We start from the raw sequence: 10,306 nt of genomic DNA on the forward strand, positions 1-10,306 counted from the left end.
TGCCATTCTGGACTCGAGACGCCGGGTGAGGGGCCTACAGTACCTCGTGGACTGGGAGGGGTACGGTCCGGAGGAGAGATGCTGGGTTCCGGTGGGGGACATTTTAGATCCTTCTCTACTGAGAGACTTCCACCGCCTCCACCCGGATCGCGGATCGCCCGGCACCTCACCCTCCGGGTCGTCCTCGAGGCCGGTGTGCCAAAGCAATTCACTTTTTGTTTAGGGCAAATCTAATACAGCACGTTACTGAGTACCACTCTCCATATTTTGAAGCATAGTGGTGGCTGCTCATGTTATGTGTACGCTTGTAATCGTTAAGACTGGAACGTTTTCAGGATAAAAAACAGACCAAATGCTAGAGGAAAACCTGGTTCAGTCTGCTTCCACCAGATACTGGAAAATTAATTCACATTTCAGCAGGACAATAACCTAAAACACAAGGCCAAATCTACACTGGAGTTGCTTACCAAGAAGACAGTGAATGTTCCTGAGTGGCCGAGTTACAGTTTTTACTTAAATCTACTTGAATATCTAAGGCAAGACTTGAAATGGTTGTCCAGCAATGATCCACAACTAATTTGACAGAGCTTGAAGAATTTTGAAATGAATAATGGGCAGATATTGTACAATCCAGGTGTGCAAAGATCTTAGAGACTTACCCAGAAAGACTCACAGCTGTAATCGCTGCCAAAGGTGATTCTAACATGTATTGACTCAGTGGTGTGAATACTTATGTAAATTAAATATTTCTGTATTTAATTTTCAATAAATTTGCAAAAATGTCATTTTGACATTATAGGGTATTGTGTGTAGATGGGTGAGGGGAAAAAACCAATTGAATCAACTTTGAATTCAAGCTGTAACATAACAAAATTTGGGGTAAGTCAAGGCACTTTACATTTGGGAACTTGCATATCCTGAGGAAGCAGCGGTCATTTCCTGGTCAATGAAACAAAAAGAAGGCCAATGATAAGACGAAGACACTTAGACAATCATGCCCCACCCTCTCCACCTTCCTGCTCCTTGCGTACTCCACCTCTCATTCCCTGTGGCCCGCCTGCCACTCTTTCTCCTGGCTGTGGTGCTGTATCAGTGTCATCACTCAGGATGGACTCCCCACCACTCTACCTGCCTCTGCTACTGCTGACCTGTCTGTTCACCCTCTGTAAGGATCCAGCACTCTACTCTACTTTCTGAGCTCAGATAGGTTACCTTTAGTTCATATGTATGTCTGTCTCTCACATCACTTGCTTTCTATTCTTATTCCTCCTCCTCTGTCTCCCTCCACCTATCTCCACTCACAGGGCAAGGGGCAGGAGCTCAGTCATGTAAGTATGAGATACAATTACTTTCTGTATTTGATGCCACTTTAATAAATGCACCAGAGAGCTGGAAGAGTCCCGGCATGGAGACAGTTTGAGGGCAGTTGGTCCTCTCTACGGTTGATAAGCGGCTATTTTTATGCCTCACACAAAATAGTTATTTTTGTAGGAAATGGGTATTGTGAGCGTCTGGCTTCCTTGACATTTTCATGTTTTTCATTCGATTTATTGAAGGTATTTTAAGCGGAATACGCAGCTGGTTTCATTGTTTTGTGTCAGCATGTGAACAAGCTTCTGAGATGTTGAACCTCTTTGATCCACCTACATTCTCAGATACTGTAATGGATTTGTTTTTCACAGCAACTTAGTTCATTCTGAGCTCTTGGTGGGGTATTGAGAGGGAGCTGGTGGCATATAACTGTAATAACAGACCGTATCTATTCCCCGAAGGCTGAGTCGCAAAGTTGGCTCCAAAGTACTTTTGGCTCAGGTCTCAGCCTTTTCTCCTGCATGGCTGAGCTGTATGTGTTACCTATTCTAAAAGCATTACCAGGGAGGATGTGGAACAAAATGCCCGCTTTGTTGTGTCAGCTCAGGCACAATAGTGTTGTTGGTATTGAGTGCGAACAGGAGCCAACGTAAGGCCACAGACCTCCCAGGGGAGGGGAAGGTTGGTCTGTGTTTGTTAAAGTGTTTTCCTCCTTTCCTTCCTCCTCCACCTCCTGCTTACTGTGCAGTGGAGTGGAGGGCCGCCAGGCACACCTCCTGCTTACTGTGCGGTGGAGTGGAGGGTCGCCAGGCACACCTCCTGCTTACTGTGCAGTGGAGTGGAGGGTCGCCAGGCACACCTCCTGCTTACTGTGCGGGGGAGTGGAGGGTCGCCAGGCACACCTCCTGCTTACTGTGCGGTGGAGTGGAGGGTCGCCAGGCACACCTCCTGGTTACTGTGCGGTGGAATGGAGGGTCGCCAGGCACACCTCCTGCTTACTGTGCGGGGGAGTGGAGGGTCGCCAGGCACACCTCCTGCTTACTGTGCGGTGGAGTGGAGGGTCGCCAGGCACACCTCCTGCTTACTGTGCGGTGGAGTGGAGGGTCGCCAGGCACACCTCCTGCTTACTGTGCGGTGGAGTGGAGGGTCGCCAGGCACACCTCCTGCTTACTGTGCGGTGGAGTGGAGGGTCGCCAGGCACACCTCCTGCTTACTGTGCGGTGGAGTGGAGGGTCGCCAGGCACACCTCCTGCTTACTGTGCAGTGGAGTGGAGGGTCGCCAGGCACACCTCCTGCTTACTGTGCAGTGGAGTGGAGGGCCGCCAGGCACACCTCCTGCTTACTGTGGAGTGCCGCTAGGCACCAGGGAAGGGCCTTCCCCTGTCTGGAGGACTCTACCTGCACTGTAAAGGAGAAAGCACAGAGGGAAATCCCTGGCTAGTCTTGAAGAATAGTCAATTTAGCCTTGGTTATTTTGTACCCCAAATAGTAGTTTGCATTAGCCTTGGATGTCATGGTGTCTTTGTGTGTCTGTGTGTGTGGTTGTCCAGTATTCACCATAGATAGTGTGACACTCAAACTGGACCCAAGTGGCGAGGTAACCAGTGGGACCTTGATGGACCTGAACTGTGAGGTCAGCGTCAGCCATGACCAGTCCCACCCCCTGACACACAGCTTCAACTTCCTGAGAGACGATGTCCTGGTCTACTCCAAAAACACCACCGAACCTGCGGTCCTTCACCAGCTCACCCCGGCCAGGGCTGCCAACTCTGGCACTTACAAGTGCCAGGTCATAGTTCAAGACAAGAGCAAAGGCAGCAGAACCCACAGACTCACCGTCACAGGTACTGCTGAAATGGATCCATGATTATATTGACTTTCTGGTAAAACTCTCTAGATCTCTAGATCCCGTAGGGCGGTGCACAATTGGCACAGCGTCGTCCGGGTTAGGGTTTGGCCGATGTAGGCCGTCAATGTAAATAAGAATTTGTTCTTAACTGACTTGCCTTTTTAAATAAAGGTTAAATAAAATAAAATAAAAATATCTTCATTCGTAATCCATTATATGTAGGTACATACAGTATCAAGTATTTTCCTCCTGATGATACATGGTATGTGACATCCTAGTGACTGACATTGATTATTCGACCACAGGCTTACAGACGCCTGTGCTGCAGGTGACCTCCCAGATCCTGTTTGAGGGGGAAGAGGTGACAGCTACCTGCAGCGCCCCAGATGAGTCTGGCTCCCTGCTCTTCCACTTCTACCAGGACCAGGAGAAGATCAAGCAGGTGAGGGCCAATGGGAACTCAGTGGAGACCAGGCTGGAGCTGAAGCATGCTGGGGACAAACACCTGCGCTGTTACTTTGAAATCACCATGCTGCCCGACGCTGGGAGGTCCAACAACAGTAACACTGTCAAGGTCATGGTCAAAGGTAAGAGTGGGGTTGAATGCTGACTATAACTGTTGCATTTGTCATTGGAAGGTACCGGTTCAGATTTATAGTAGCTATTGGCATTATGCTTCTGTGTGCTTCAATATTTGACCACCTGTAAGAAAATAAATGTTGGGTTAAAAAGTTTCTCTGTTCTTCTGTTGTATCATTAGAACTTTTCATCACACCCGTCATGAACATTCTTCCTGGTAAAGACGTGATTGAGGGTGACATTGTTGAGTTTGTCTGTCGAGTGGTGAACCCCCCACCCAATGTGGTGGTCTTCCTGACCAAGGACAAGAGGGTGCTTAAGACAGCCTCCATTAGTCTCAATCATTCGCTCAGAGTGCTGGCAGAGGACTCTGGGGAGTATGTGTGCAAGGCGGACAGAGGCAATGTGCAGAAAGAAGCCTATGAGAGCATCAAAGTCAAAGGCAAGTATTGGATGTCCGACTGTGTTGTAAAAGGTTTAGCCACATGACATGTAACAGTGAGCGTTTTCTAACTTAATTTAATGTTTCGCCATGCCAAAGTATCTTTGAATTACATTTTTCCCCATGCCAAAGTATCTTTGAATTTAATGTTTGACACTCTGCTTTTTCTGTCTGATCCCCACAGAGTTGTTTTCCAGGCCAGTCCTGGTGATGAAGCCCAGAGAGGTGTTTGAGACACAGCGCTTCACACTGAACTGTGATACTGACCGCTATTCCCATGAGAGAATCAACATTGGGGACGTGAAGTACTCCCTGTACAGGAACCAGGTCCTAGTGACATCGGGAGGGAACTACAGTGCCACAGCACACCCCTCCCTTAATGGAAATTACTCCTGCCAGGCCCAAGCCCAAGGAAGAGGCCAAACCAAAAAGATCTTCAAAAACAGCACACAGATTGTCCTCAAGGCAAAAGGTGAGTCTCTCTGTGTGGTGTGGTGGTTAATTTCTTTACTTTCAAATGAGGAGAGACAAACGTATCACAGAAGTCAGAGCTATACTTAAACTGAATCTTTATTCAATTATTAATAAGGAAGCAGGTCAATACAACCCACACATATAAAGTGAATCGATTGAGTGCCCTACGATAATGATGGCTGGTTGACGAATCACCCTCAGATGATTCGTTGAGAGCCTCGATACAAAGGTACAAAGGTCTTTTATAGCCAAGATACACCCCCTTCAGTCTACATGACAAACAACAGATGTATGGGATGGGTTACAAGTTTAAGATTTGTATGAAAGATACTGTCTGCTGTGAATTATAAGTATCTGCTGTAATAACTTCTCATTGTGTAGAAACCAGGGTCTGGCCCCGAGCCATCTCTCCCTGGTAGCTTCCAGTCAGGCACACAGACACTAATCATGCTATGGAATGCGGTCTTGTTAGGTTTATCACCCAGAAGACATTGTAAATCTTCTGTCAGTGTTAAATCTCCTAGAGGCCCACTTTCAGTAGAACACACACAGATAGATGAGTGTTCTAACAACCCCTTATTATGTTGCATAAAACAACCATTTGATGCAATAACAGCATTATAACAATCTTGTCATTTCTGTTCTGACAGTGGATGGGGTCATATTAAAAACACTCTCATTCAACATTCTCAAACATTGCATGTGTTTTATTTTCTAACAGTTTTTCTCTTCTCTGGTCTCATTCTGTCTTATTCGTTCTCTCTTTTTAACTCTCCCTCTGTTAGTGCCTGTGTCAGTCCCTCTTCTGAGTGTGGTAGGAGGCAGGTTGATCCTGGGCAAGCCCTTCCAGCTCCAGTGTCAGAGTGACAACGGTAGTCTGCCCATCACCTATACCCTGCTGAGCCCCCACAGACAAGCTGAGTTCAGGGTGGTCCATAGTGCCTGGGATCTGGCCCTCTTCAACATCACCTCCATCCACAGGAGCATTGACATCCACAGCTTCTCCTGCAAGGCCGAGAACTACCCCAGTCAGCCCCACATGGAGAGCTCAGGAGAGCACCTCCGACGCACTGCCACCATCATAGGTGAGTTGGCCACACCACCTGTTTATAACAGAACCAAATGTATACATACATACATACATACATACATACATACATACATACATACATACATACATACATACATACATACATACATACATACATACATACATACATACATACATACATACATACATACATACATACATACATACATACATACATACATACATACATACATACATACATACATACATACATACATACATACATACACCTACATATGGCTCTGGCTTATAAAAGGGAGATGCTGGTACAGTCAGTCTAACTGATGACATAGTAGATTTACTCGATTGACTCAACAACATTAATTTCCCACAGAGCCAGTGTCCAGGCCAGTACTGACCGTGACACCCAACATGGGGGACGTGGCTGAGGGGGAGGACCTGACCCTAACCTGCACTGTCCAGCGGGGCACGCCCCCCATCACCTACACATGGTATCACACAAAGAGTGCCCTGCCCCTGCTGTCCAAGACCACCAACGATATGCGATTATCCCACTCGGTTCAAGGTGTCAGTAGAGAGCATGGAGGCGGATACTACTGCGTCACTAACAACCCATCCAATGACAGCCAGAGGAGTGCCATGGTCACTGTTGGAGGTGAGAGGGGAAGGGATCTTGCAGATGAAAGTACTATCACACAAACACACTGGTGTGTGACTAGAAGTCCTTTAGCTAAATCCACTGTGGCTGAACTTGACCTGAGGTAACCTCTGTAACCTTGCTGTCTGCAGTGAAGTTGGCTGGCTGGAAGAAGGGGCTGATCGCAGCATTCTGCATCCTGCTCACAGTGTCTCTCATCATCATTATCCTCGTTAAGAAATGCCTTCTTCCATTCAGAAGAGAGAGAACAGTGGAACTCTCAGTGTGAGTAGGCCTGGCTTTGATTTCATCATACTAACATAGTCTATTCACAAACCATTGAATGTACAGTGATGCACAATTCTTTGTTTGGGAAGATGTGAATATTAAAGCGATAAAGGTCATATAGGAGTTTCCTGTTTAATTGTTCATTGTGTTTTCTTGTTCCCCTCTCTCAGGAAGCCAGCAAGCACTAAAACAGACGAGACTCTGAGACTGACCCATGGAAAAGTCAATGAGGCTGCCAATGGTAAGATCTGTCTACTGATTTACTGTACAGTAGAACCTATATCTGCTGTCAGGACTTCACACTGCTAAACCATTGGCCCATGATAGAAAGTTGATGGAGTCTTGCAGACCCCTACCATCTCAGCCCTAACCTTGCTCCAACACTTCATCCTCTCAGGATGTCATCTCTCTTCCTCTCTGTGTGTTCCTTCCTCCTAGCTTGGCTCAGGGTAAAGAGCAGGTGAGGGGATGCATACCTAATATGGCAAAGCAATGAATGTTTCATCCAATTGGATGTGTCCTGTATGACTGACCCCTGGTCTCTGTGTTTTGCAGTCACTCCTGGGGTCATGGGAAGGAGCGTCTGGAGTGATCACGTCTCAGGCTCAGGTGAGTGCACCAGAGTTCATGAGGTCAACTCCTACATTTCAACAGTAGGACTATGTAACTATGTAACTATTCACGTCTAACATTAAGTGTGACTATTGTAGAGTCTGACGACCAGACCAGCGAGGAAACTACTGAGGTACCTGAGCCACAATACACTGAGGTCCATCCCCAGGAGGTAGACCCCACCAGAGGTAAGAGACTGACCCATCCTCTTAGCTGGGAGGTGCTAGGCTTCAAATACACATGTCAACATTATTATTAATCTATTGCTTAATGTCAAATAATCATGAGCTGTCCACTTGCATTTTTTGATTATGTCCCTATGAAGCATTTGTTTATGCATTTCTAGCCCCCGTGAAGAAAGGCACAGACACTGTGTACAGCGAAGTGCGGAATTCGAATCAAGGTAAGACTAACATCCTGTTCGATGTTCACTGAAGCCCTCTATACACTAGATGGGCTTCTTCTCTGGGGTTTGAGAAATGTGCCATGCAGAAAACCAGGCCAGGCCTAACTCTAAACATCTGCATTATCAGTGAGAGAGGGTGCCGTTAAGCCGGCCGCTTAGCCAGCTTTCCACTTCCTGCTCTCGTCAAAGGGAACTTCCCGTTATTACAATCCAATCCAAACACAGGGTGCATCTGTCAAGCGGAGTCAGAGGACAGACTGTTTTGGGGAAGGAGGAGGCTCTGGGTGGAGGGTGTTTTTTGGGGAAAGCGGGAGGCTCTGGGTGGAGGGTGTTGTTTTGGGGAAGGGGAAGACTGGGTGGAGGGTGTTGTTTTGAGAAAGGGGGAGGCTCTGGGTGGAGGGTGTTGTTTTGGGGAAGGGGGAGGCTCTGGGTGGAGGGTGTTGTTTTCGGGAAGGGGGAGGCTCTGGGTGGAGGGTGTTGTTTTGGGGAAGGGGGAGGCTCTGGGTGGAGGGTGTTGTTTTGGGGAAGGGGGAGGCTCTGGGTGAGGGTGTTGTTTTGGGAAAGGGGGAGGCTCTGGGTGGAGGGTGTTGTTTTGGGGAAGGGGGAGGCTCTGGGTGGAGGGTGTTGTTTTGGGGAAGGGGGAGGCTCTGGGTGAAGGATGTTGTTTTGGGGAAGGGGGAGGCTCTGGGTGGAGGGTGTTGTTTTGGGGAAGGGGGAGGCTCTGGGTGGAGGGTGTTGTTTTGGGGAAAGGGGAGGCTCTGGGTGAGGGTGTTGTTTTGGGGAAGGGGGAGGCTCTGGGTGAAGGATGTTGTTTTGGGGAAGGGGGAGGCTCTGGGTGGAGGGTGTTGTTTTGGGGAAGGGGGAGGCTCTGGGTGGAGGGTGTTGTTTTGGGGAAGGGGGAGGCTCTGGGTGGAGGGTGTTGTTTTGGGGAAGGGGGAGGTTCTGGGTGGAAGGTGTTGTTTTGGGGAAGGGGGAGGCTCTGGGTGGAGGGTGTTGTTTTGGGAAAGGGGGAGGCTCTGGGTGGAGGGTGTTGTTTTGGGAAAGGGGGAGGCTCTGGGTGGAGGGTGTTGTTTTGGGAAAGGGGGAGGCTCTGGGTGGAGGGTTTTGTTTTGGGGAAGGGGGAGGCTCTGGGTGGAGGGTGTTGTTTTGGGAAAGGGGGAGGCTCTGGGTGGAGGGTGTTGTTTTGGGGAAGGGGGAGGCTCTGGGTGGAGGGTGTTGTTTTGGGGAAGGGGGAGGCTCTGGGTGGAGGGTGTTGTTTTGGGGAAGGGGGAGGCTCTGGGTGGAGGGTGTTGTTTTCCTTGTTTGTCTCCTGCTCTTGTTTTTGCAGGTGAGTCAGAGTCCGAACAAGCTGACGGCGTAAGTAGAGCAATGTACTAACAAATACACTCATGTACGTAACAGTACTGTTTTACATACAATACATAGACCTTATGACTTTGTTTTGTCTTAGAGGGACCCCTTATGGAGAAAATAAGATTCAACACAGGAGGAGGAAACTGCTGGAATACACAGATACTGTAGAAACCGACACTGGCTTCGTCTTGTAATTTGTATTTTATTTTGTCTATTTCAGCAAGGCTCAGTTGAGTATGCCCAGTTAAACCACAATGACCATGAGTCAGAAGAACCAGAGCACGAACCAGACCATGAACCCCGGCCTGAACCAGAGCCAGAACCAGAACAAGGATCAGAGCAAGACGGACAACTTGAATGACCACCATCAATATTTATTCTCTAATTTATTCAGACCATTGAACAACTCCCTCTCCTAACTGTTATTGATTTGAATGCATTTGTATATTTTCTATATTTTTTACACCTCTTCTTCTTATTAACCTTTTGTACAGTCTTTAAATGCCTGTAATTATGCCTTTGTGAATTGAGAATAAAACAATGCAGCAGAATGGGAGACCTTGTCCTGTGTCTCAATGAGAAAAAAATTGTTATTGACGGTTTCCGTCATCTCTCCTGAGAACGTGCACATAGGATGTGTGTTGTGACCCAGAGGAAAATACACACAAATACATTTTCCTCCATTGTGAGCTGAGCTCCATGGACAGGAAGGAAACCTTTGAAGCCTGCGGGGTGTAGTGACAGTCAGGCGCTGTGACACCCCCGTAGAGAAGTGTGACAATATGAGAAAAGAAAGTCTATACCCCCTGGTGGGTAACCAGGCAAACCACTCTCCCTCTCCTAACCAGAGGAGGGCAGCACCTTGCTTATGATTCAGTAGGGAAACTTGGTGCCACGCTGCTGAAATCATGTGAGAGGCTTCCACTGTGTTTTGGCATCAAGGCATATCAGTTCCAGTTTCCATCTTTTCATGCCTTTGATTGACTCAGACGAGGAGTGACTCAATAAGTTATGAGTTCATACAGGAGTCAATTCCTTTTCTCAGTAGTTGGCTACCAGAGGAGATTAAAAACAGACAAACAAACTTTAAAGTGTAGGCTATATTGTCTTTGTACAAAGGTGTACACCAAACTGCACCTCTCTTCAGTCTGGAAGGCTAGTGGACTCATCATGCCCAAGGGAACACAACAACATTACATTAGTAAGGTCTGTGCAATCACATATCCTTGATCACAAAATGTAAATATCTATATTAGCTATAATGTATTTGTTTATTCAAAAAGCTTAATGAGACATCACCAAGG

The 10,306-nt window shown here is 47.5% G+C and overlaps 1 protein-coding gene across 2 annotated transcripts; it reads left to right on the forward strand.

Moving 5' to 3' along the window:
• The first annotated feature begins 975 nt into the window (after positions 1 to 975).
• Positions 976 to 9,558, forward strand: LOC139565089 (platelet endothelial cell adhesion molecule-like). 2 transcript variants are annotated; one of them, XM_071385152.1, is made up of 15 exons: positions 977 to 1,165; positions 1,305 to 1,328; positions 2,862 to 3,155; positions 3,466 to 3,747; positions 3,921 to 4,181; positions 4,366 to 4,653; positions 5,441 to 5,740; positions 6,080 to 6,361; positions 6,496 to 6,628; positions 6,802 to 6,872; positions 7,187 to 7,240; positions 7,342 to 7,431; positions 7,590 to 7,646; positions 8,977 to 9,005; positions 9,223 to 9,558. In XM_071385152.1, exons 1-15 carry the CDS (start codon positions 1,108 to 1,110, stop codon positions 9,361 to 9,363), a joined length of 2,364 nt encoding a protein of 787 aa, XP_071241253.1. In that variant the 5' UTR covers positions 977 to 1,107; the 3' UTR covers positions 9,364 to 9,558. The 2 variants fall into 2 exon arrangements, with proteins under 2 accessions (XP_071241254.1, XP_071241253.1); XM_071385153.1 differs by lacking the exon at positions 8,977 to 9,005 and having other exon boundaries at positions 976 to 1,165.
• Positions 9,559 to 10,306: the final 748 nt, after the last annotated feature.

The sequence above is a fragment of the Salvelinus alpinus genome, chromosome 36, assembly GCF_045679555.1.
Source record: "Salvelinus alpinus chromosome 36, SLU_Salpinus.1, whole genome shotgun sequence".
Lineage (NCBI taxonomy): Eukaryota > Metazoa > Chordata > Actinopteri > Salmoniformes > Salmonidae > Salvelinus > Salvelinus alpinus.